Raw genomic sequence first — 27,972 nt, 5'->3', positions numbered from 1 at the left:
TTAAATTGAAATTACATACAGGCACTATATTATCGCTTAACAACAAACAAGTGCAAGAACACAGTAAGATGTACTGTACAGACTTTTTCTTGTCATATAAAAGTAAAAATACATTACAGTTAATCATTTTGGTTTTTTTAGGATACATTTTTTGGCATTTCTGCTTTGAAAAATACACAGGAGAGAGAGGGTATGACATGCAGCAAAGGGCCCTGTGGCGGACCAAACCAAAGTCACCGTGGTGATGACTCGGCCTAAAGTACCGGCTCTACCCGGTGACCCCCCAGGGCACTTTATTCACTTTCTCACTGAGTTAGATAAGAAGATTAATACCACATCTCTGCCTGAAAAAGGACATATTATTCATTTTCATGTTTTTTGTCACATATACGATGTTATAATGTAGGATTTTCATGTTAAACGTGGCCAAAACTTCAAATAATGAGAAACATATTTTAGAGAAATCCCTGTGAGCTAAAACGTTCAGATTTCCAATCAGTTGTGTAACATTTGGTTTAGAAGCCTCTGTTGGTGATATTTCACAGTACAAAGTCCTGCTATATACTCTGTTACAGTAGCTCAAGCTTCAACTAGTGATACAAGTACAAATGCAAAATACAAGTATGAACCTGAAAATACTATATAAGAGTTGCCCTTTAACCATTCTTTCAAATACAGAAGCAACCAATGATTATCTGAAGAGCAAAGAAATGTAATAAAACACAATATAAAATGGTAAACAATATTTAAACAATAAATAAAATGAGCTTTTTTTGCACAATATTTCACACTCCACATCATCGCAGCAAACTTTGTAATTTGGTGTGAATACAAGAAGACAAGACTTATAAGAGCATCATCATGTTGATCTGGTCCTCTCTGCTCTACACACCTCTGAAACAGGAATACTGTACAAGTCTTACAAACAGTTACACAATCAACTAGAACTGCAAGACTAAATCAATGAGCCTATTCATTGTGATATAAGACAAGCATGAAATAACTGAAAACTAAAGAAATGTTTCCAGCAACACAGACATTATCAAAGCCTTTCTATCATTAATGAATGAAGTTCGATTCCATCCATTCCATTCATTAATGGATGAAGTTCATTTGGCTCTGGAGTTGAAGCTGCAGGAAAAAAGACAAAACAATATTAAAGAAATTAAATGAAACTTTCTTGTTCATATTCAGGCTGCACAATCACAGTTTTACTGCTAACACATCATTTATTTTTGGTGTCTGATCTACACAGATCTGCCACAAAATACATTCTTTTCTGTTTGGAAATAAAGTTCATGTTAATGCACAAACATTAACCAGAATAGCAGGTGCACTTAGAAACGCCTACTGCTCTGTGTGTGTTGCTGTGTGATTAGAATAGAGTCCTACATCAAATCTATTCAATAATTTTAAGACTAGAATAAAATTATCTTGAGTACATCATAATATCCTGTCGTATGAATTTAAGCAGTCTCATCTTTTCACTCTCGGCTTCACACATATGGCTGTAAAACTAGAGGCCAGAGTTCAAACAACATTAAAAACTATGCATAAAAGTTAACTTTTGGGCTGGTTATTTTTGAAAACAAAAAACAGAAACATCAGGCAGTGTACACACTCAGATTTAATCTACTACAGACTGCTGATATTTCATTAAGAAATGTGAAACTGACGCCATCAATGAGTTCAAAGTTTTCATCATGTTTGTTCAGATGCAGCAGCTAGATAACAAGGTGGAGACCAGGCTCCAGTCCTTAAATGAGAGGACATCTTTAACTGGTTCATCAAAGTACTCACCAACAACATCAAGCTTAATGTAGAATATTTGAGGTTTCTGAATGAATGGAAATTTACATCTGTAATGTCCACTGTCAGCCCTCGTCGTATTTCTGATGGTTATGGAGGCGTTGCCTTGTTTCAGTTCATCCTGAAAATGTGAGACTCGACCTTTGAACTGCTCACTCTGACCTGGACGCTCGTCACTGTAAAGATCACCATTATCATACAGGAACACCTTCTGTCCATCACCAGTTTTCTGGGAAACTTTCTTCCAGACAAACTGTGTTAACCGAAAGGGTCCTCCTTGGTGCTGAGGGAACAGGGTAAAATAACATCACTGCCTTCTTCCACTTCGATGATCTTTGGCCCTGGAAGATAAAAACATGTATTAATCAATATGTTTACATGCAGAGTCATCAGTTAGTAATTATTAAAGCAGAACAATTATTTAAGCAGAATTATTCCACAAAGGCCATTTTAGAAGCAGTTTAGTTTGTAGTCTAATTTCTCCTCTAACATAATTATATCTGCATATTTTTTTAAACATAACCAAAATATTTGAACTATTGTACTGCATCATATAATTGACATACCCTTCATTACATATATTCAATAATTTTAAGAATAGAATAAAATGATCTTGAGATTATAATATCCTGTCGTATGAATTTAAGCAGTCCCATCTTTTCACTCTCGGCTTCACACATATGGCTCTAAAACTAGAGGCCAGAGTTCAAACACACATTTAAAACTATGCATAAAAGTAGAGTTAACTTTTTGGCTTGTTACTTTCAAAAACAATAACAAAATGCAGATGCATCTCTCAGTAACATCAGGCAGTGTGCACACTCAGATTTAATCTACTACAGACTGCTGATATTTCATTAAGAAATGTGAAACTGACACCATCGATGAGGTGGAGTTCAAAGTTTTCATCATGTTTGTTCAGATGCAGCAGCTAGATAACAAGGTGGAGACGAGATCCTTAAATGAGAGGACATCTTTGTTAAATCAAAGTACTCACCAACATGAAGCTTAACGTAGAATTTTTGAGGTTTCTCAATTAATGGAAACATACATCTGTAGTCTCCACTGTCAGCCCTCGCCGTCGTATTTCTGATGATTACGGAGGCGTTGCCTTGTTCCAGTTCATCTGGAAAATATGAGACTCGATCTTTGAACTTCCAACTTGGACGCTCGTCACTGTTAAGATGACCTTTATCATACAGGAACACCTTCTGATCATCATCAGTTTTACGCCAGACAAACCGTGTTGACCGAATGTCCTCCTTGGTGCAGAGGGAACAGGGTAAAGTAACATCACTGCCTTCTTCCACTGTGATCAGTTTTGGCTCTGGAAGAAAAAAACATGTATTAATCAATATGTTTACATGCGGAGTAATCAGTTAGTAATTATTAAGGCAGAAAAAAATTGTAAGCAGAATTATTCCACAAAGGCAGTTTTACAAGCGGTTTAGTTTGTAGTCTAATTTCTCCTCTAACATAATTGTATCTGCATATTTTTTTATAGATGACCGACATATTTAAGTTGTTAAAGGCATACTTCACCGATTTAGCATTAAGCTTTGTATCAGCAGAAACACGGTAGTATTTTTGAATGACCGTGCTGCCCTCCCTCATGTCCCCTTGAGACGAGAGATCTCTGTATTGTGGGTCTGGAAAAAATCTTACGATGACGGAAAATGACGATTTTTGCGCCATCGGAAGACTTTTTGCCTAAAGACAACGGACTACAGCAGGTAGTAGGAGCTACTTCCGCATGTTTTCAACCCGCCCATAGGGGGTTGGACTGTCGTCTTTACCCGAAGCTTGCCGAAGCAAAACAAGTGTTAGCCATCTTGAAACTTCAACTTTCTCAGCAGAAAACTTTTACAACAATTATGTGCATTCAAACTACCTCACACGTGTACCACCAGGATACATTGGTACAGATCGGAGAATATGCAGGAAACTTTATTACATACGGAATACTCGACAAACTATGCAAGCTTTGCCTGCTACGGAGACCAGCACCTCAGCCTGCGGTCTCGCTCTATGCCGCTAGCCGGTAAGGGGACATCCTCAGCGGTGTGGGGAAAGTGGGACGAGGGTAGGAGTTCCAGCTAAGTGGAAAGCTAACGCTAGCCGGCCACCTGTTCCATCAATCCTGCTTGCAAGTGTCCGGTTATTAGACAACAAACTGGACTACATCCAACTTCAACGAAACTCCCAACGCAAGTTCAGAGATTGCTGTTTTTGTTGTTGTGGAAACACGGCTGAACAACAGTGTACCAGACTATCCAGCTACCAGGCTGGGTGCTCTGTTGCCGGGTAAGACTAGTGGAGGTGGGCTGTGTTAACACGGACTGGTGCTTGTATCCAACTAACTGCTAACTGCTGGTGGAGTTTGTGACTGTTAAATGCCGACCATTCTACATCCCACGCAAATTTACGGCTGTGTTTATACTCTGCTAGTATGCATTAGCTGAACTTTACGGAGCCTATAATGTGTGTGCACTAAATGTAGCCTGATTCGTATGTCGTTTTTATATAATGTCATTTTTATATATTTTAAATGTGTAACACCACTTGAGCCACGGTGAAACATTTTGTGTATGGGTTGAAATGACAATAAAACACACTTGAGATGAGTTGACTGTCTCACTGTCTGTCTATGGGCCCTATTTTAACGATTTGAAACGCAAGTATCAAACGTGAAATGCAAGTAGCTTTGTGGGCGGATCTCGGCCGCTGTTGCTATTATACCAGCGGGATAAATGAGTCTTGCGCCCGACGCAAATCTAAAATGGGTTGGTCTGAAGTAGCTAGGTGTGGTTTGGGCGTAACGTGCAATAAACCAATCAGAGCATCCTCTCACATTCCCTTTAAGAGCAGGCGCGCTTGTTCCATGGCGGATTGCTATTATAATGGCGGATTTGCCTGGTGCACGCCAGCGGGAGCTGTCCAAGATGCGGCAAAGTAATAAATGCCGTCTTGACCGGGTGGCGATGTTGCTGCTCGTGTCGGGCGCATCTCCTCAAGTCTGGAGAGGATTGCTGCAGCCATGGAGCGTAGGCCTCCAAACGCACCACCTGCTCCTGTTTTGCCCCTTCCTCCTCCCCCCCACTCCATCTCCGTCCACCCGCTCCACCAGGAGCACATCACGCATTGCCACTCCCGGACCAGATCCCACCGGAGTGTCCAATGCCGCCGTAGTTCAACATCACGTCTCCTTAAGTCCTCTAATATTTCCTCATTTATGTCATCAACACATCCATGATTCATGGAAATGTGTAAAACACAACAAGCCACAAAGAATGCTGGGACTTTTTGAGGATTGTACTGTTAAGTGTCCCCTTATCTATCCAAACACCTGAAGTGCATTTTCAGTAATATTTTTCCTTGTCATTATGTATGGTTTGCAAAAATGGGAACTGCTGCGTCCGTTTAGATGAGAGAAGCAAAGTGTTTGCGCGTTGTGCACACGCTACATTATGGCCAAGCATGCGCCCCTAAAATAGCATCTGAATAACGCGCCACTGACTTTAAACCAGGTTTTTCCTGGTCAGTGGCGGAATTGTTTTCTGAAACTGCAAAATAGCAATAGGGAACGTTTGTGCCTGATACGCTCCTTTTCGCGAACCGGAGCGCAAACACCCTAATTATTGTAAAAACTGTATCAAAATAGGAATATATATCGTTGTACAAAGGGCCCTATGTCTGTAAACGGTAGGCGTGGCTTGGGAGTGGACTCTAAAGCAGCGAAGCAAGTGCATTCTGGGATTTGGTGTCTTTCATGCATGAGCCAAAAACACAATTTCTGGCTTTTCTCGGCCTAGAAACCACCAATTTCTAAAAACAAAATCACATTTTTACTACATAAGTGACCCAATTTAAAGATATTTTCATCTTTCCAATGGTGAAATATCCCTTTAAATAAGAGGAAAACTTTAACTATTGAATGAAAGTACTCACCAACAACAAGCTTAATGTGGATTCTTTTAGGTTTCTGGATTAATGGAACAATACATCTGTAAACTCCACTGTCAGCCCTCGTCGTATTTCTGATGGTTATGGAGGCGTTGCCTTGTTTCAGTTCATCTTCATCATGTGAGACTCGATCTTTGAACTGCTCACTTTGAACTAGGCACGCCTTTTTTATACCGGAACACCTCCATCTGACTTTCATCATTCTGAGACATTTTCTTCCAGTTAAACTGTGTTAACCAAATGTCCTTGTGCAAGAGTGAACAGGGTAAAGTAACATCACTGCCTTCTTCCACTTTGATAACTTCTGGCCCTAAAAGATAAAAACATGTAAGAATCCATTTTTGTACATACCCTTCAGTAAATATAGTCAATAATTTTAAGACTAGAATAAAATGATCTTGAGTACATTATAACATCCTGTCGTATGAATTTAAGCAGCCCCATCTTTTCACTCTCGGCTTCACACATATGGCTGTAAAACTAGAGGCCAGTTCAAACAAACATTAAAAACTATGCATAAAAGTAAAGTTAACTTTTTGTTGGTTATTTTCAAAACCAAAATGCAGATGCATCTCTCAGTAACATCAGGCAATCTACTACAGACTGCTGATATTTCATTAAGAAATGTGAAACTGACACCATCGATGAGTTCAAAGTTTTCATCATGTTTGTTCAGATGCAGCAGCTAGATAACAAGGTGGAGACCAGGCTCCAGTCCTTAAATGAGAGGACATCTTTAACTGTTTCATCAAAGTACTCACCAACAACATCAAGCTTAATGCAGAAAGTTTGATGTTTCTGAAAACTACATCTGTATTCTCCACTGTCAGCCCTCGTCGTATTTCTGATGGTTATGGAGGCGTTGCCTTGTTCCAGTTCATCTTCAAAATATGAGACTCGACCTTTGAACTGTTCACTCTGATCTGGAAGCTCGTCACTGTAAAGATCGCCATTATCATACAGGAACACCTTCTGACCATCATCAGTTTTCTGCCAGACGAACTGTTTTGACGTAATGTCCATGGGCCAGAGGGAACAGGGTAAAGTAACATCATCGCCTTCTTCCACTTTGATGCGTTTTGGCTCTGGAGGATAAAAACATGTAATAATTAGTATGTTTACCTGCAGAGTCATCAATCAGTAATTAATTATCAGAATTTTTTTTTAAGCAGAATTATTCCACAAAGGCAGTTTTACAAGCAGTTTAGTTTGTAGTCTACTTTCTCCTCTAACATAATTATTTCTGCATATCTCTTTTACACACGACCAAAATACTTCAACTGTTTAAGCTTGTAGTGTATTATATAATTTTCATACCCTACATTAAATATAATAAATCATTTAAAGAATAATTAATTACGAATCCAACTGACTTGATCCTACTCTGGTGTAAATACCAACACAATGATTAATGACTGAAGATAAAACAACTGCAAAGACTCGCATATCTGACGATGATGATGATAAAATGATGATGATCTAAATAATCTGTTGTGTTGCCTGCTCATCATGAATATGTTTATACAAAAATTTTTTACACTTACCTTTTTTACGCCTGTATAAAAGCACAGCTAGAATAACACCAGCAACAAGAAAAAGAACACCAATAACTGTAGCAGCAATCCATCCAGTGGAGAACCCTGAAACCGAAGACAAAAAGTTAATGTAACACTCAGAATGTAACAGCATATGATATAGTATCACAGTCTACACAAAGAGAACAACTGCAGGTGTGCATGCTCTCGAAACTAAAATCTAAAACTCTTTGCAGATAAAACCAGCCGTAGGATGAATGTGACCAGGAACAGAGATGTTAGCTCTGATCTTCTGGACAGTTTCCTCCTGCTCGGATACACAGCTGAGAGTTGGTTCTGGTTTTAGTCTCAGTAGCTAATGTATAGTTATTATTAGGATTCCAAGCCTGGGGGGGTGCTGGGGGTCACAAATGCCATAATTCAATAAAAAAAGGAAACTGAAAAAGCAATGATGAAATGTAAAATTATAATTTGAAATTGTAAAGTGACAGTGTCAAATGTCAAATTTAAAATGCAAAGCTTAAATATAAATACTCAAAGTGAAATCTTAAATTGAAAGATGACATTGAAAATTGCAATGGAAATAAGAAAAGAGAAACATGTGAAATGGAAAAGCTTAAATGGTAATACTTAAATTAAAATCTCAAATAGAAAAATAATTATTATAATTTTCAATTTCAATTTTGAATTTTATCTTTTGAATTTTATCTTTTGAATTTTACATTTGGCAATTGCCCTTTGACATTTTAAGATTCTCCTTTTCCATTTGGATTTAGCGTTTGGCTTTTCAAAAGCATATGTAAATGAGGAGGCGTGGCCCAAAGGCTGGTGGGAGGGTCTGAAACGGAACTGGGTGCAGAGGCACCTTATGGACGGCAGGGGGAGCTGACTGCTTGGAAGCACACTGTCTGAAACTACTACAGCGACATCAGAGCAAGTTGAGGCAGCAGGGCTGTAGGGAGGACTGTTATTTAAAAGGCAATGGCTTCAACTTGGTGAATGTGTTCTTACATGTCTGACCATGTGGCCTCACACACAAACTCACCAGGACTAAAAAGGAGCATTGACAACTCCACGCAGTTCCCTATCGGTCTGACAGCGAGAAAGCGGCAGACAGTACAGCAGGTAAGAGGCTGCCTTTTGCGACTAGCTAACATTATCAGCTGTTATTTGCATGCATGACTACTAGCAAAATATAACACAGGCAGTGTCAAGTCATTTAGGGCACAATATACTATGTTAAAAAAAAAAAATCAGCTTCCTGCAATTGTCTGTGACCAACCTGGAGATGCTGGCTAACAGTTAGGACCAGCCGATTGGGCAAACTTAACTAATTAACCTGCATCTGATTCAGTTCTGTGTCATGGCAGTTTTAATATTACCTGTTTGGCTTCCATCATTACTGTTTTTTTGATGCTAGCATTATAGCTGGTCTGGTTGAACAGTGTATCTGTAGAAGACACAGACATTACCCAAAACACTTTAGTCTAAAACTATAATAGGCCTGATATAATGCAGGATGAGACTGTTGAAGCAGTGCAGTGGATGAGGTTAAGACAAGCTTGACTGTTTTTCTGTTTCACTGACGTGTACTTCTCTCTGCAGAAAGGTGTTTCACCTGAACATCAGAGTGAAGGAGCTCTTGGTGTCACAGCTTTGGATCAGCGGCTTGCTGAAGAGTTTCCACAAGCGCTCACTGGGTCACATCCCAAGCTGGACTTGGATAAAAAGCTGATTCTGTAACCACTGGATCAATGGACACAACTAGACTCAGACTCTACCTCTCGCTGACACATTGCCACTTTATTAAAGTCTTGTATTTTATTTTAGCTTGTAATTTCATATATATGAGGTTCTTGGTGAACAAATACTGGACTCAGCCCCGGAACTAGACCCCTTGCTACGAAACCGGGCCCTGGCGGTAAGCCCGGCCTGTCGTGATGCGATTCCTCAGATTTCAAGTCCGGGAGTTGGTTGTGCGTGACGCTCGAAAGCTTCGGGGGAAGCTGAACTACAAGGGCTTCCCAATTCACATATTTGAGGACTACTCTCCCGAAGTGGCTGAACAACGCTCTGCTTCTGTATGTGTGTGTATGTGGTTGTGTTGGTTGTGTTGTTTTGTGTCTCCCCCCCCCTCCATCCATGCTTCTTGCAGCTGCTCCCTCTCTCCCACCTCGCTGGACTCCGCTTCGCCTATTCAAGTAATGACAGTAAGGTATGTCGAACACGGACAGCATAATTAGATTCATCTCATGGGATGGAATGTAAAAAAAAGCTGAAAGCGATTTTGACCGCTTGTCAGTCTTACCACTCTCCCTCGTGGGCCAGATAAATTTGATTAAGATGGTTGTTGTCCCCAAATTCCTTTATCTGTTCCAGCACATCCTGGTGCTACGCTCTAAATCTTTTTTCGACAAACTGGAGGCGGAAAACCCACTAGGATCCGCAAGGTGATATTACAGTCCCCTAAGACTGAAGGGGGTATGGCACTCCCTAACTTCAGGCGTTATTACTGGGCAGCTAATCTGCAAAAACTCTTATGCTGGATGAGCGACGACGGTGCCTCACTACCTGCCTGGGTACACTTGCAGAGAGCGAGCTCACGCCTCCCACTGCGGTCGGCCCTCTGCTCCCAACCCCCTTGCCTTTAACACCTGTGGGCACATTCTCTATTGTATCCTTCTCGCTTAAGATCTGGAGTCAGGCTAGTAAAAACTTAGGTTTACAGGGTCCTTCCATCTTGACCCCACTGCTTAAAAACCATGTCTTTATACCTTCAAGTTCAGACTTGGCATTCAGGGCCTGGCACAGTAATGGCATCGTCAGTGTTAAGGACCTATACAAGGATGGCATATTTGTGTCCTTCACAGAGCTCTCTTCTCTTTACAATTTGCCGAAGTCACACCTTCTTCGCTTTTTCCAGGTTAGAGACTTGATTAAGAAGACATTCCCCTACTTCCCTCACCCCAAAATAATGGTCTAAAATATACCACACTGTGCGGGACGCCTGTAACAGGTGTAACCAGTCCTTTGCCAACCATACTCATATTTTCTGGTCTTGCCCCAAACTAATATCTTTTTGGATGTGCATTTTTTACACCATGAGTAGAGCCTATGGGCATACTATCCCCCCTTACCCTTTATCAACCATTTTTGGCATTTCCCCTGACCCTTTCCTCCCTGTTGTGCTGAGGCGGGCCCTGGCATTTACATCTCTGCTAGCTCAGAGACTGATCCTGCTCAACTGGAAGCTTTCCCGCCCTACTCTATCTCTTTTATTTTGTCTATCCTTTTTTTTTGGTGGTGGTGTGTCCTTATTGGTGTGTGTTATGTCAGTGTGCATGGGTGTGTGTTGTTTGTCCTCATTTTGGACCTGTATTGGGTTTAGAGCTTAGATCGGGCCCAAAAAATCAAGCCCGACCCAGCCCGAGCCTGTGCACGTTGTGTCCGAGCCCGGCCCAGCCCGACACATTAACTGGAATTATGAGCCCGAGCCCGATTTCAACCCGACACTTTTTTAATCCGTGGGCCGTCATAACTGACGTTCTCAACTACAATTCAGAGTTGTTTGAACTGCAGAAATCTGTTTAAAATGATCTTAATGAATAATGCAACAAGAGCGAAGCATGTAAACTGCGCTGTTTGTTTATTCAGAATGGAACGGATCGCAAATGGATCTGAATGAAGAAACGTAAAAAAAAACTCAACGTAGGCTATTTCTCTGGGAGGGCATGCCTCGCCCTCAGGGGTAGCCTATGCTTGGAGAAGTAACAAAAGAGGACGTTGAAGGCTGACTATCATCTTTTCTGCCATGGCGAGCCTGCTTCATGTGTCTGTTCATCATCCAAGTCCCCGTTTTATTTGCTGTCATAGGCGAACAGCGGCCGCACTAAATGCACTCAACAAAGCCGACACATGTTGTCACTTCCCACAACTTGTTTAAAATGGTTCCATACCTCCGACTTTCCTCCAAACTTGCTCAAAGGTAATTCTCCTGTTTTTCTTTTTTTCTTTACATCCTCAAGCTCCATGTTGCACTTAAGCTCCACCATACAGCCCAGCAGCCCCGGTGTGATGTGTGCGAGAGGAGGAACTTTTTGGACACATTTGTTAGGCTACTTTGGCCTAAATATAGCCTATATAGATACTAGTTCTGATTATGGCATAGCTTTCTCCCCACCCAATTAGGCTAAAGTAATGATTAAAAAAAACACAAATGCTTGATCAAGGGCCCGGCCCGGCCCGGCCTGAGGATAGTGGTGGAAAATAACGGCCCAGCCCGGCCTGAAGTCGGGCCGGGCTCGGGTCGGCTCGGGCCTCGGGCAGAGAATCTAAACTCTAATTGGGTTGGATTGCGGGTGGGTGGGGATTTCCGTTTTTACGTGTCGTTCCGGTTCCTCTGTAATGTGTTTACCTTGTTTGTTGTGTTGTGTCACTTCCCAGTTGTTAATTGTTGAAAACTAAATTAAAAAGTTGGAAAAAAAATGTCAAAGGGCAATTGCCAAATGTAAAATTCAAAAGATAAAATTGAAAATTGTGATTGAAAATTATAAAGTGCAAAGACTAAAATATTTTTTTTTTCTATTTGAGATTTTAATTTAAGTATTACCATTTATATTTAGTATTTATATTTAAGCTTTGCATTGTAAATTTGACTTTTTACATTTTCACTTCAAATTATCATTTTACATTTCATCTTTGCTTTTTCAGTTTCCTTTTTCTTTTTTAAATTGAATTATGGCATGATTATTCCTAGTAGCATAGTAAAATAATAATATTTTTTAATTGATCTGTTTTTTTTCTCTTTGGACTTTCATTTTGAATTACCCCCATACCTCTCAGACCTGCTTCTTCCCTACACTTCCCCCCTGAACACTTTGTTCCTCCTCAGCTGTAATTTGAACTGTCCCAGCATTCAGACTCAGCACCATGGGGGCCAGAGCCTTCAGCTGCTCTGCCCCATGTCTTCCTCCTCACATTCATCAACTGGACTCTCTTCATCAATTCAAATCACAACTTAAAACACATCTGTTTAAATACGCATATACCCTACATAACTTCCACCATGTCCACTTTCATTTTATTGATTTAAATGTTTTTATTTGCCACCTTGATTTTACTATATTTATTTTACATTAAATAATGTTTTTATTTATGTTTATTAAGGTGTCTGTGGCTGTATTATTATTATTATTATTATTATAACTACGGCAGCAAACAATGTATAAGTTATTCAAGTGAAGCTTTTATTGGTGGTATAGACTGGTGCAGGTACCTCAGGCTACATTTACACTACTACCTTTTGGTCTGGACGGGCACAAATGGAGAACTTTGGAAAAAAGACGTCAGTCAGTCTTTTCGTTGTCAGACGTGTTAAAATGGACGGAGATTAGTTCTGCTACTGGAGCTGAAACTCTTGTGAGGACGGAGATCGTGTTTGTGTCACAACGCTGCTAAAAAAATGAAAACCTAGTAATGTGGATGTAGCCTCAGACACTAAAACTGACACATATCCACCAGGAGGTGGAGCTATAATCAAGGTGAAGTTGTTTTGGCCAGTAACTCAATATAGGTGAATCTGATACAGGCGACACACATTTCCGCCTGTAACATTTTGCAAATAAATAACACATAAACAAAACAATTTAAAAATCAAAATATCACAAGGAAGAATCTCACCACTGATATACACAGAGATCTCAGCATAAATCTGATGTCTGATTTCCTCCTGTGTGGCTACACAGCGATAGGTGCCGGTCTTGGTCACAGTAGTTTGGAGGGTGATGTAGAAGCTGCCTTCTCTTTCTGAGTCCTGTGTTACTTTAGCATGAAGGATGTTTCCATCACTGTCCTGCAGCTCTACTTTAGGTTTTGGATTGCCATGAACTTCACACTGCAGCTTCGCCGAGTATGCTGTTGCATCAAGTATTGTAACAAATGGTTTTAAAGCTGCACCTGTGAACATGAAACAGATAAACAGATTATATAAGACAATCAGCATTCAAATGTAATATTAGGATGTGTTTTTCATCCCTTCCCTGCTTTTAAACGTTTAACAGTGTGAGCAAAACACAGGGAGAAACAGAAAAGCACAATTTAAGCCTTAGTTACACATTTCAGCGTTGCAGACTTAACTTCTTCCAGTATGAGTCAGATTCTGGTCCTGCAATGTTTTTTTATATTCTACAACAATATAAAAAGTTGTTCTAATAAAGTGAGGCCAATGCACATTAAAAATATATAAAAATGAACCCTTTAAATCATAAACATTTACACAAACGTAAGAGATGTTGGCATATAAACCGCTGTTTTAATCAACATTTATTCACCAGATCTGGTGAATAAATGTTGATTAAAACAGCTTCATCATGTTTTATATGTATTTCCTTTAGTTATTATTTCGGTCTATTTCGGCCAGAGAAGCTGGATTGCTTTGTTGTTAAAACTATAATGCTACATCTATCAACATTTGTTTAGATGTTATCATGGTTTTCATTTCTTTATTTTAATAATATTATTACGATCTCATTACCGGTGAAATATTACAGTAAATAAGACAGAACAGTAGCCTACGATATGAGCCAAGCTGGACGCATTCAAAGCCGATATCCCACAATGCAATGCGGGCATTCATATCAGAGAATCGGACAGCGATCAGCGGGTCTTTATCGACAATATCACTTCAATGTACATATATATAATCAGTGTTTTTTCACCAGCAACAACACGTTCCAGAAATTATTTTGACATCTTTCACATCTGATCTGTCTTTTAAGACACCATCTAAAAGGCAAATCAAAACGTATGTTAGAGTGCTTGTGTGATATTATCACACTAAAACTGATTCCTACATAAACCTGACTGGTTTAGGGTTAGGTTGAAGTGTGCTTGAAACAAATTAAGTTGTATATAGACTGCTAGAATTTCAGAAAATGAGAGGATATCTTCAACTGTTTAACAGAAGTACTCACCAACAACAACAAGCTCAATATAGAATGTTTGAGGTGGCTGAAAATTTGGAAAATCACAGGTGTAGACTCCACTGTCAGTCACCTGTGTATTTCTGATGATTATGGAGGCGTTGCCGTGTTTCAGTTCATCTGGAAAATGTGAGACTCGACCTGGAAAACAGTTTTTGTTATTATTGCTGCCTCCATTATAAAAGAACAAATCCTTCTGACAATCATCTTTCTGAGCAACTTTCTTCCAGTCAAAGAGTTTTGAAGTAATGTTCTCCTTGGTGCTGAGAGAGCAGGGTAACACAACATCACTGTCTTCTTTCACGGTGATGACTTTTGGCTCTGGAAGATAAAAAAAAAACTAAATAATAATAATAATAATAATAATAATAATAATAATAATAATAAAATTAATAATAATAAATTAATAAAAAATTAATCAGTATGTTTACATGCAGAGCTATCAATTAATAATTATTAAAGCAGAAACAGTTTATACAGCAGTTTAGTTTGTAGTCTAATTATTTTTGCACTCACCAACAACAAGCTCAATGTTGAATTTTTGAGGTGGCTGAAGTTTTGGAAAATCACAGGTGTAGTTTCCACTGTCAGATATCTTTGTATTTCTGATGATTATGGAGGCGTTGCCGTGTTTCAGTTCATCTGGAAAATGAGAGACTCGACCTTTGAACTCTTCACTCTGACCATCTAGACCGTTGTTGTAATGAATGCCTGCGTTATACATGAACACCTCCTTCTGACCATCATCTTTCTGAGCAATTTTCCTCCAGTCAAACAGTTTAAACTCAATGTTCTCCTTGGTGCTGAGAGAACAGGGTAACACAACATCAGCTCCTCCTTCCACTGTGATGTTTTTTGGTCCTGGAAGACAAAATCATGTATTAATCAACATGCTGATTAACGCGTCACCAGAATTATTTATATTATAACAGCCGCTAAAAAAGTAGTTTAGTTTGTAGTCTAATTTCTCCTCCACCACAAGTGTTTTTAAGATATGTGTATATATACAGTGTTGGGAAGGATACTTTCAAAATGTATTTCGTTACAGAATACAGAATACATGCCCACAAATGTAATTTGTAACGTATTCCGTTACGTTACTCAATCTGAGTAACGTATTCTGAATACTTGGATTACTTCAGGATTACTTCCACATTGAATTGCGTTTTATAAGTGTAGGAATGCAGCTATCACATCCAGCTTACTAAACAGGCCTATAATGGTGTGTTCTTTTTATTCCAACTAGCTGAATGTGTACCTGAACAAGCAGATAGATTATTGTATTGGTAGTCCCGAACTGCATACTACAAAAATCTAACCGCAGTCTTGCTACCACGAGCTAATTTTAACGTTTAGCTAGCATGTCAAACGGGGCTAGTCAGTCTTTAAACGGCTCTGCAGCTAGTAAATCAGCACGTAGGAGAATGTAAAGTCGCACGTCAATGTTAAAATAGCAAGGTGACCAGTAAAACTACAGCAGACGACTACCCTTGGCTAATTAAAAAAATAGCTTACTTTAAGATGCTTCTTCAGGTTGGAGGTGGAGTAATTTGGACGCTGAAAGGAGGTTGGTTGCTGGCAAGCAGAGGCTGCACTGCACAGTTATATTTCGTTCTCCCTGTTCGTTCTTTAATGTGAAATGCTGTTTGAATTTCCAAGATAGAAACTTATTCCTGCCCTGGCTCTGTCGTGCCGGTTCCGACTCCATTGTGACTGATCACGCAAATAGCTATTTTTTTCGATTTCATATCGGGGCTTCTGAAAAATATAGTTGCCTTAATTTAGTCAGAGTGAATAAACGCGTGAAACAGATAAGTATCGTCATGTAATCCATTGATTTCAACAATGTAACTGTATTCTAAATACCAACTATTTAAATTGTAACTGTAACGGAATACAGTTACTCATAATTTGTATTCTGAATACGTAACGCCGTTACATGTATTCCGTTACTCCCCAACACTGTATATATATATATACACACAGTATCTCACAAAAGTGAGTACACCCCTCACATTTTAATAAATATTTCATTATATCTTTTAATGGGACAACACTGAAGAAATGACACGCTACAATGTAAAGTATTAAGTGTACAGCTTTGTATAACAATGTAAATGTGCTGTCCCCTCAAAATAACTCAACATACAGCCATTAATGTCTAAACAGCTGGCAACAAAAGTAAGTAAGTACACCCCTATTACAGTGCCTTGCGAAAGTATTCGGCCCCCTTGAACTTTTCGACCTTTTGCCACATTTCAGGCCTCAAACATAAAGATATAAAACTGTAATTTTTTGTGAAGAATCAACAACAAGTGGGACAAAATCATGAAGTGGAACGAAATTTATTGGATATTTCAAACCTTTTAAACAAATAAAAAACTGAAATATTGGGCGTGCAAAATTATTCAGCCCCCTTAAGTTAATACTTTACGCAGCTAACCTTTGCTGCGATTACAGCTGTAAGTCGCTTGGGGTATGTCTCTATCAGTTTTGCACATCGGAGACTGACATTTTTGCCCATTCCTCCTTGCAAAACTGCCTCCGAACTCAGTGAGGTTGGATGGAGAGCGTTTGTGAACAGCAGTTTTCAGTTCTTTCCACAGATTCTCGATTGGATTGCAGGTCTGGACTTTGACTTGGCCATTCTAACACCTGGATATGTTTATTTGTGAACCATTCCATTGTAGATTTTGCTTTATGTTTTGGATCATTGTCTTGTTGGAAGACAAATCTCCGTCCCAGTCTCAGGTCTTTTGCGACTCCATCAGGTTTTCTTCCAGAATGGTCCTGTATTTGGCTCCATCCATCTTCCCATCAATTTTAACCATCTTCCCTGTCCCTGCTGAAGAAAAGCAGGCCCAAACCATGATGCTGCCACCACCATGTTTGACAGTGGGGATGGTGTGGTCAAGGTGATGAGCTGTGTTGCTTTTACGCCAAACATAACGTTTGCATTGTTGCCAAAGAATTAAATTTTGGTTTCATCTGACCACAGCACCTTCTTCCACATGTTTGGTGTGTCTCCCAGGTGGCTTTTGGCAAACTTTAAACGACACTTTTATGGATATCTTTAAGAAATGGCTTTCTTCTTGCCACTCTTCCATAAAGGCCAGATTTGTGCAGTATACGACTGATTGTTGTCCTATGGACAGAGTCTCCCACCTCAGCTGTAGATCTCTGCAGTTCATCCAGAGTGATCATGGGCCTCTTGGCTGCATCTCTGATCAGTCTTCTCATTGTATGAGCTGAAAGTTTAGAGGAACGGCCGGGTCTTCGTAGATTTGTAGTGGTCTGATACTCCTTCCATTTCAATATTATCGCTTGCACAGTGCTCCTTGGGATGTTTAAAGCTTGGGAAATCTTTTTGTATCCAAACCGGCTTTAAACTTCCACAACAGTATCTCGGACCTGCCTGGTGTGTTCCTTGTTCTTCATGATGCTCTCTGCGCTTTACACGGACCTCTGAGACTATCACAGAGCAGGTGCATTTATACGGAGACTTGATTACACACAGCTGGATTCTATTTATCATCATTAGTCATTTAGGTCAACATTGGATCATTCAGAGATCCTCACTGAACTTCTGGAGAGAGTTTGCTGCACTGAAAGTAAAGGGGCTGAATAATTTTGCACGCCCACTTTATCAGTTTTTTATTTGTTAAAAAGGTTTGAAATAGCCAATGAATTTCGTTCCACTTCATAATTGGGACCCACTTGTTGTTGATTCTTCACAAAAAATTACAGTTTTATATCTTTATGTTTGAGGCCTGAAATGTGGCAAAAGGTCGAAACGTTCAAGGGGGCCGAATACTTTCGCAAGGCACTGTAGTCCATGAGCCAGGGCCCCAAATTTGGGCCATCGGTATCATCTGGGGGGACAAAGGCTCATAGTGATTTTTGGCAAGGTATACACCCCTAGTGCTAGAAAAATCACGATAGCAGTGCAGGGGTGGTAGCGAATCACTTTTTTTCAGCTCATGAAGTTACTAACCCCCTAAGATAAATTCCGCTTTTGAAATCTGGTGTATATCTGCTTTAGGCTCGTGGTAGGGATATTGTCAATATTCTATAATATGGTGCTTGGTATCGTTGGAAAGGGGAGCTTTTAGGCTTTCATTTAAGCCCAGTACTGAATCTGTCTGTCAATCACAGAGGTCACATGACTTCTTTAAACCAGAAATAACACACATTTTCTCCCAATTTCGCCGCAAACCGTGCTTCTTTTATCCCTGGGGCATGACAAAACACCAGGGACACAAAACTCAACAACTTCAATACTCAAGGCACTCTGATGATTCAGAAAATGTACAATATAACCATACTATTTATATGTGAGAGCCTTAAATTAGACTTATGCAGCCGGCACAAGTCTTCAAAATAGAATTTAGCCAATAGAATGGACAAATAGAATGCCCTATTAGTCCAGGGCCAAATGGCCTCTTTTTTCATGTACAGTTGTAATAAAAAGTAATTGTTTCAATAGTGTTGTCAACATAACACTTGTAAGTGGTTTAACAAAATGCTTCTATCATGTATTTTGATATTCAGCCACTTTAAGTTAGAATGTCAGAAAGTAGCTCATGCACGTAATGTTGATGGATCTTGACAGTTTGACAAGGTTTTGTCAGTTTTGTGAAAAGATCGTTGGTTCAGTTGACTGGTTATAACAACACTACCAACTATGCCATCTTCAATCAACTTCCAATGAGTTCCAGGGGTATTAAATGTAAGTACAAAATACTTTTTCTCTTGTGCTTGTGAATTGATGGGGAATAGACAAAGGGACATTATAGCTATAGTAAGGGTGGGCGATATATATCGTCTACGATAATATTGTCGTTGTGTTAACGATTTGCAAATTGACATTATCGAGTATTTAAATTACTTAGAAAATAACACTTCAAAACACGCATTGGAACGCTACACATTCACTAATGTCAACAAAGATGGCGGCACACAAATGTGCAGCGGCTGCTAGCTCTCCTGTCGGTGTATATTTATACAAGTACAGCCACACTGACCTAATCAATATAGGACTACGATACAACACAGCCGTTACAGGAGCCTTCCATGCGGCTCATAACGTCCGCGGGACCTAGCCAGAACGGACGCTCCGTGGATTGTTGTCGGCATCTAGCACGCTATATATGATAATTTTCCATAGAGGCAGGCAGATGTTTATTTTTAAAGGCCAGTTATTTCATGGATCCAGGATACTATGCATCCTGATTAAGTTCCCTTGGCCTTCACCATACCTAGAGATTGGCATGGGGTACTTTCCATAAAATCATCTCTCAATGCAAATCAAACTAGCTATTAGGCTAACTGACATAAAACCATGCCAATCTCTAGGTATGGTGAAGGCTATGTGATGATGTGGGGCTATTTTAATTCCAAAGACCAAGGGAACTTTATCAGGATGCATAGTATCCTGGATACTATGCATCCTGATAAAGAGATGATAGAGAGATGATTTTGTGGAATCCACCCCATGCCAATCTCTAGGTATGGTCTGCCTAAACAGCTCACTTACATGAGCTGTTTACGCAGAAATAGGGACACATCTGCTGCAGCATGCCCACAGCAGAGCGCGTCCATTATAAACCTGAAGCTGCACAGACCAGGGAAGGCGCGCAGCAGCTCCGTGTCTGTGCCGCTGTTTGTCTCTATTTCTACAGCGAGAGTGGACACTAAGCGACGCACAGGTGTGCTTCAGAGCTCCGTGTGTCTGAATCAGACCCGTAGACTGGAAACGTCGCGTAATGAAAGGTTGACAAGTAAACGTGTGGCTGAGGGGGCGCCCTAGGATGATCATGTTTAATAAACACGTTTTATTTCGCTTGTCATTCAGAATTCTATTATTAATGGGACGTAGACCTAAGGGTGACACGGCGCCCCAAACACATTTATCGCCTACAGCAATCGTCAGCCCTGTGTGTCGGACTTGAGAAGCTCCACAATCTGCCGTGACAGCCGGCGGCTGCCTGCCGGATTTGCTGCCTTCACGGTCGGCCTCTCGGTCGGACTTTTGGAAGTCTATAAGTAACGTTAACAGACAGGGTGTCTGTGTGTGCCTGTGTCTGTGTGTGTATGTGTGTGTGTGTGTGTGTGTGTTTGTGTGTGTGTGTGCTGCGGGGCAGCTCTGTGTCTGTGTGTGCAACCAATCAGCGTGCAGCTCATCTAAATATTCATGAGCATACCTTATATGGTAGAAAACCTCTCGTTCATTGTAAAGCCAATTCACAGCGTTGCATTAGGGAGCATAGAACAGCACCCAAGCCATTTTCAACCCAACCAATGTTACGTACCCTATTACGAGACCTTCAGGAACAGTGTGAAATACCCTATATAATCATTCTATCACCCTTTAAATTCTTCACTTTCTTGTGTGTAAAACTGTGTAAATGTTCACAGTAAATAACAAGCGTTGTTGGTCGTCATTCGAAACCATTCCACTACAGAAGGCATGTTGGGTTGGTGAAATTAGAAAGCTAATGTAAGCTAAGGAGCAGCAGCCAAGTAGGGTTCGGTTCAGTGGAAAACAATTCTAAGGTTTGGCAGAAACCTAACCCCATCAAAAAGCCCAGAATCCAAACGTGAACACTGGATTCGGTGCATCCCTACTTTTAAGTCATGTCCAACACATAGAAGAATGATCTCAGTTTCATGGTTTTTCATGCTGAATAGCTTATTTACAAGAAACGTCTGAGCACATCTCTGGTAAGCAGATGATCTAAAGTAATGCTTTAGCATCATTCTTTGTAGAGAAACTCAGTTTTACAGATCTGTCGATTAAATTAACTAATCCATTAGTCAACAAAATCATATGAGTGTTCGATAGCGAGCAACATCATTAAAACCATAGTCTGGATCAACAGAAGTACATTTCCAGGATGAAGCCTGACATCTGGCACCTGGCTCACACGCCAGATGTCAGGCTTTGGCCGTCACCTTCCGCCCTCTGTGTTTGGGAATGATTGTTAAGATTTACAAATAATATGTTTACGGCATTTCCTCTCTAACTCGGACGTTTTGGGACCGATTGTTGGGATTGCTGTGGACGAAGTAGGTACGGAGATACACTGGTAAGACCCAATGAGGTTTAACCATGTATCAGCTAATTTAAATAGCTCACGTTACTGTATTGTGTCAACAGTTGACTTCATTTAATATTGTATGTGGCGTTTTCTTTTGTGGGGTGCAAATGTTCCACCAAAACAAGTTCCTTCCAGAAATTATTTTGTAGAGCCACATCTTATGGAGCTAGATTTGTTTCTTTATTACATGCGAGAAAATAAATGATCTGAGAGGAAAAAAAAAGTTTGAGAGCAAAAGTTATCACACTGATAGCAAAAAAGCATTTTATAAGAGAAAAAAAAATATTTGAGAGAAAAAGTTTTCATACCAACAGCAAAAAATAATAATATTTGAGACTAAAAAAAGTTTTGAGAGAAAGTATTTTCCTCATAGAACATAAAAATATAAATTTGAAATTTTTTAAATTATTTCTGAGAAAAGAAAATCTCTCTCAAAATACTTTTTAAACTCTCAAATATATATTTTTGCTATCAGTGTGAAAACATTTTCTCAAAAAAAAAGTGTTTCTCTCAAAACGTTTTTCTTCTTGCTCTCAAAACCTAAGTCTTTGCCTCGATGCAATTTCTTGCTCTCGTGTGACGATTGTTCTCGCTGCGAAAATAATGTCATGGGCGGGGCCACTTTCCTATTGGCCAGTCGGGTGAGCACCGTCTTGTCTTGGGAGTCAAACTGAATCATTACACTGGCTGAGCAATGCCAGCCAGGGGGGTCCAGATACATTGTGCAACAAGGAACAATGGCTGCCAGGCCGACCAGAGAGACCCATAAATGTAAGTATTTTCGGCTTAAAGAATTGATTTAAAAATTACGACAGTCTTGTTTTGTGCTCTACACAATCATGTACATAGATATTTGCAACTATATTTGTAACTGAAACGTTTTTTAAAATCGCTAGCTTGCTATGCTAACGTTAACGTTAACGTTACATTGCTGATTTGCACAACAGTCCGCGCATTTCTCTGCCTTGACTGCATGCATGTCTACATTGTTAACTAAACTCCATTAGCAGCGAAATTCGTTTGATATCAGTGCATAACACTACTTGCTTTGGAGACACATGCTTTACATATACCGTCCTGTATACACACGGACGCCGGAGGAAACCCAGCAGCTGATCCACTTTCTGGCTGAAAACGAGCAGTAATCATTTGAATTCATTCCTGTTCATGTACCTGTACATTGTTGTTGGTTATGATACAGGACACTAATGAAAGGAATGGGGTTGGAGGGAAAGGTTACTGGCCAACAGGCATCACACTATGGTCTGGAATTTCAGAATAGCTGTAGTTTTGTTTGTTTGTGGTCTTGTGTGTCTTTTATTTTTATACATTTGAGTGCCTTTTTAGTGTGACATCTAAGTTATTGTTCTAATAGTTGATAATGGTTCTCTACATTTTTCTATAATGTTTTTGCATGTTATGTTTTTTTTTTGGGAAATAAAGACTTTTTAACAAAAACTGTTTCTGAACATCAATGACATTCAAAACAGTGATAACTGAAACAGATAAACACACCATGCAGTGTATAGAAATATTGATTGCAAACAGACCTAAGTATATATGATGATGTACCCAAGTGGCGCCTCTCATTTCAATAGGGTATGTCACCCCTAGCCCTTACCGTTTCGAGGGACAAGGGCTAGGGTGAGACCAAAGGGGAAGAGGTAAGATGAGAAATGAGATTCAGCCTTAGTTCTAGATCTGCAATTTACTTTGTCAGCTCTAGACCTCACGCTAGATGGAAAAATATTTAGAATAAACCCTGTGTAGCTGAGTTTGCAAGCTACACATGCAATGTAGCTAAACGTGTAGTGCAACAACCATACAAAGACTATTTTACACAAAACTAGGTGGGACACTTTCAAACGGTATATCAATCACTATCTAACGTTGGCTAGCTATAGGGTTGCCACCTTCCATGCAGACTAGCTGAAAGTTGTACAGGAAGTTGTATATGATGATCAAGCAGTTGCTCTTCAGGTGCTTTGAGGCTAGCAAGGGCAAAGGTAGAAACTAGCTCACTAAATAAGGAGTGAAACTATCTAAATCAACATATTCATTTGGCATTTGATTTAAAAATGGTACAAACCAGGTGAGTTTGCAAGTTTACCTAGCATGATGGCTAATTAGTGATTAGCTTTTCTAGCAATTAGCATGCTAATAATATAATACACATTCATGAATATGAGTGCTATTCTTTGTCCATGTCAATCTGCCAAACGCATCAGTAATGGCAAACTAGCTTACATTTAGGGTTAGCCTATTTAATGTTTAATCTTCAGTGATGCTGAGCTTGCTCAGCCAGTGTAATGATTCAGTTCGACTCCCAAGACAAGACGGTGCTCACCCGACTGGCCAATAGGAACGTGGCCCCGCCCATGACATTATTTTCACAGCGAGAGCAAAATCCTTTTTTTGAGAAAATGTTTTCACACTGATAGCAAAAAATATATATTTGAGAGTTTAAAAAAGTATTTTGAGAGAGATTTTCTTTTCTCAGAAATAATTTAAAAAATTTCAAATATATATTTTTTTATGTTCTATGAGAAAATACTTTCTCTCAAAACTTTTTTTAGTCTCAAATATTATTATTTTTTGCTGTTGGTATGAAAACTTTTTCTCTCAAATATTTTTTTTTCTCTCAGATCATTTATTTTCTCGCATGTAATAAAGAAACAAATCTAGCTCCATACATCTGATCTGTCTTTTGAGACATCATCTAAAAGGCAAATCAAAACGTATGTTAGAGTGCTTGTGTGATATTATCACACTAAAACTGATTCATACATAGACCTGACTGGTTTAGGGTTAGGTCGAAGTTGTAACAGAATAGTGCTTGTAACAAATTAGGTCGTATATATACTGCTACAATTTCAGAAAATGAGAGGAAATCTTCAACTGTTTGACGAAAGTACTCACCAACGACAACAATAAGCTCAATGTTGAATATTTGAGGTGGCCGAAGACGAGGAAAATAACAGGTGTAGTTTCCACTGTCAGTCACCTTTGTATTTGTGATGATTATGGAGGCGTTACCGTAATTCAGTTCATCTTGAAAATGAGAGACTCGACCTTTGAACTCTTCACTCTGACCATCTAGACCGTTGTTGTAATGAATGCCTGCGTCATACAGGAACACCTCCTTCAGACCATCTGTCCGAGCAACTTTCCTCCAGTCAAAGAATTTAAACTCAATGTTCTCCTTGGTGCTGAGAGAGCAGGGTAACATTACATCAGCCCCTTCTTCCACTTTGATGACTTCTGGCCCTGAAAGATAAAATCATGTATTTATCACTATGTTTACACATGTCACCAGCATTATTCCACAAGTTTTGAAAAGAGTTTAGTTAGTAATTTATCCTCCACAATTATTTTTAATACATGTACTTAATTTGTAGAACTATATGTTTAAAATGGGATTTTATTATGTATTTTGCACGATGAAAGGATCAGCCGATTAATCATTAGTTGAGTGACGGAACTATTTTGATCGTCTCAGTCATTTTAGTAAAAACATGTCATGTTTCTAGCTTCTTGAGTACTTTAACTTTTACTTTAAGTACCTTTTATTTTACTTTTACTCAAGTAACATTTTCAAAGCAGGACCTGTAACAGAGTATTTTCACAGTGTGGTATTAGTACTTTTACTAAAGGATCTGAACACTGGTATGTTGTATGGATCAACTGATTCTGACTTTATGTCTGTGACATCCTCCTGCTGTACAACATGTCTTCATTTAGAGTTGTGATGAAGAGTTTTTGAGGAAGTGGAATCACGTGAAAAAAGACACACTCTCTCCTCACATACACAACTCTCCTGTAGAAATGCACATAAATAACAGTGATGGAATGTAATTAAGTACATTTACTTAAGTTGAAATGATTAGACCATTAAACACACACCTGTTTGGATCCTTTACACTTTCAAAATGGGAGGATATTTCTGCATCAAATACTTTTGCAGGACTTCTGCTTGTAACATAGTATTTTACAGTGTGGTATTAGTACTTTTACTGAAGTAAAGGATCTGGATACTTCTTCCACCACTGCTAAATAATAACAAAGTTAGGCATGTTTAGCACTTAAAATGGTTTAATGTGTCACCCTGCAGCAGATTCTGGGTAAATGCTAGATCAGATCTGCTAGACGTGTCGATGTAGTTAGGTTTAGGCATGAGGAGTGGGGATTGGTCCTGTGAAGTCTAGCGGATCCAATCTAGCATCTACCCAGATTCTGAGCTCAGGGGTTTCTAGTTTCCTCCCCCACCCAAAAACTACAAAAAGCCTGAGGTCGTCTGTGAGGAATATATACTATTTACTACAAGTACTACAGCTGAAATGATCAGCCGATTAATCAGTCGTTTCAGTCATTTTTCACTTAAGAAAGTAATGTTTCTTCTTAAATGTAAAGATTTGGCTGCATTGAGTAGCCTATTTGAACTGTTGCTTTTAGTAGGCCTACCTTTTCTTTTCGGCAGGGGAGGGTTCCAAGCCCGAACAGGCTCCTTTCCTTTGACCTGTCTCTCTTAGTTATGCTGTTATAGTTCTAGACTGCCAGGGGACTTCCTTCCTTCCTTCCTTCCTTTGACTGCTCTCTCCTCTCACTTTTCCATTTGTGTGAGGGGATGCTTGTTACCAATCTAGCTCTGAGGAGTTTACTCCCCGGAGTCCTTGTGTTTTTATTTTTTTCTCACCCAGCATATTTCCATGGAGTACATTGGCACCAAAATCTTGGTTGCAGCTGTCGCCGTGGTCCTGCTGCACTCCCTGCTAAGCTCTGCGGTGCCCTGCAGTGTCATGCTGCGTCCTGCTGAACCCTGCTGCTTCCTGCTACGTCCACCCATGCTCTGCTGTGCCGCGCTACATCCTGTAACACCCTGCAGCGCCCTGATATGACATGAACTACTACAACTACCATTTGAAGTCACTGTTCCATTATCTTTAAAGTGACTATTATTGCCACTGTTCATCACATCCCCAACCGGCACCGTCAGACACCGCCTACCAAGAGCCTGGGTCTGTCCGAGGTAAATTATAGAGTGTGGTCTAGACCTACTCTATCTGTAAAGTGTCTCGAGATAACTCTTGTTATGATTTGATACTATAAATAAAATTGAATTGAAATTGAATTACAGATTCTAAACTCGGGGGTTTCCTCAAACCCAAAAACTAATGTCATGCCAAAACTAGCTTTAAAAAGCACAAGGTCATCTGTGAGGAACAATCAGATCAATAATCTGTGCTGTGAAGGGTTGGGTGAAAATAACTTATTTGTCCCTCCACCTGCCTCTCAAAAGTCGAGCCCTAAACTTCTAAGTTAGTAGAATAATTCTTACCGTTTTCATCACAAAGTGTTTTTCCGGTCAAACACAGAAGACACAAACACAGCAGATCCAGAAGAAGCTCCATAGTTGTCCATTGAATCGTTGGATCAGTTACTGTAACAAAGTCAGAGTTGGTTTTGATTTATACTTTCAGTTTCATCTCACCTGCTCTACAGGTGTCGCACCCAAAGCCTTCACAATAAAAGCTCCCAAAACACTCAAATCATTATTAATTATTGTCCCTGTCATTATTACTATTAGTAGCAGGAGTATAATTTTAATATCCCAAGTTTATTATTGTCTTATGTGATATATGGTATTTCTTTTCTCCATCTTCTACTTTGTTGTATCATCTCACTCACTGTGTTTCTGTCTCTGGGCAGAAAAAAATATAGTAGACAGTATACATATAGACAGTCTAAAATAAACTGTTGCATCACAACAGTTTTCATGTCTTCTGAATATAAGCTGTGAGCAGTTTAAATAGAAAACTGATGTTACATGCCTTCAAAATATCAAATATTTCAGTGACTTGTGTCTGCAGACAAAGGTTTTCCTAATTAGTCTTATTATAATATCTACATCATGAAATAAATGACTTAAAATATTTTACGATAAGTCACTGAAACATCGGCCTAACTCCTCTTTAGTTAGAGCTAAATGAATCTGATATAACTGCTTAAACACAAAATAAATCTGATTATTTGAGACCTGAACATGAGCTCCATGTCAGATCTGAGGCACTTTACAATCTGATCCCCAAAAACCTGACTGTTTTAGCCCAAATGAAAGACCTACAATTGTTTTAAACAGTTCACTGTCACAAACCCAAGTTTTAATGGGGAGGTGTGTTTGCTGAGCCATTTTAAAAGGTGGAACACAATGCAGATTAAAGTTGGTTTTAGGACAGCAGTGATGCCACATTGTTGGAAATGGAAGCTAAAACAATTTAATTTAAATAACAACTTACCCCTAATAAACAACAACAAGCGTCTGCAGCAGTGTAGCTTGAAGCTGAAGTTCTTAAACTGGGGTCCAGGGACACCAAAAGGTCCTTAGGGGGTGTTCAGGGGGTCTCCTCCAAAATAAAAGAGCAATCTCACTGCAATACGTTGAACACTCGGCACTGTTTACACACGCACACACACACACACACACACTCTTTGTATGTGTACAACACCTGGTAGAAGAAAGCTGATCTGTCGCTACACGGCCACTACAATTCCTGTTTATCTGTAAGGTAAGAACCAGACGCAGGCCGG

General features: G+C 39.5%; 1 protein-coding gene across 1 annotated transcript; it reads right to left on the bottom strand.

Annotated features, from left to right (window-relative positions):
- Nucleotides 1-158: 158 nt before the first annotated feature.
- LOC120557665 (butyrophilin subfamily 2 member A1-like) lies at nt 159-27,972 on the bottom strand. The gene is made up of 10 exons (XM_039798211.1): nt 27,681-27,972; nt 26,723-26,824; nt 24,439-24,654; nt 14,279-14,407; nt 12,987-13,262; nt 7,317-7,412; nt 6,534-6,857; nt 5,955-6,082; nt 1,801-2,017; nt 159-1,131 (listed from the first exon to the last, which is right to left on the bottom strand). The coding sequence occupies exons 2-10, from the start codon at nt 26,793-26,795 to the stop codon at nt 1,043-1,045; spliced, it is 1,548 nt and encodes a 515-aa protein (XP_039654145.1). The 5' UTR covers nt 26,796-26,824; nt 27,681-27,972; the 3' UTR covers nt 159-1,042.

Source organism: Perca fluviatilis, chromosome 4 (assembly GCF_010015445.1).
Source record: "Perca fluviatilis chromosome 4, GENO_Pfluv_1.0, whole genome shotgun sequence".
Classification (NCBI taxonomy): domain Eukaryota; kingdom Metazoa; phylum Chordata; class Actinopteri; order Perciformes; family Percidae; genus Perca; species Perca fluviatilis.
Note: the sequence above shows the minus strand (reverse complement) of the source record. Positions and strands in the feature narration are given on the sequence as shown.

What these genes read in the sequence shown, in the direction of transcription:
- LOC120557665 (XM_039798211.1), bottom strand. Translation starts at nt 26,795, where the DNA reads ATGGAGCTTCTTCTGGATCTGCTGTGTTTGTGTCTTCTGTGTTTGACC. An exon ending in CATTAAGCTTGATGTTGTTG is followed by an intron (nt 6,083 to 6,533) that starts GTGAGTACTTTG and finishes TTTATCTTTTAG; the next exon opens with GGCCAGAAGTTATCAAAGTG. An exon ending in CATTAAGCTTGATGTTGTTG is followed by an intron (nt 1,132 to 1,800) that starts GTGAGTACTTTG and finishes TTTTTCCTGCAG; the next exon opens with CTTCAACTCCAGAGCCAAAT.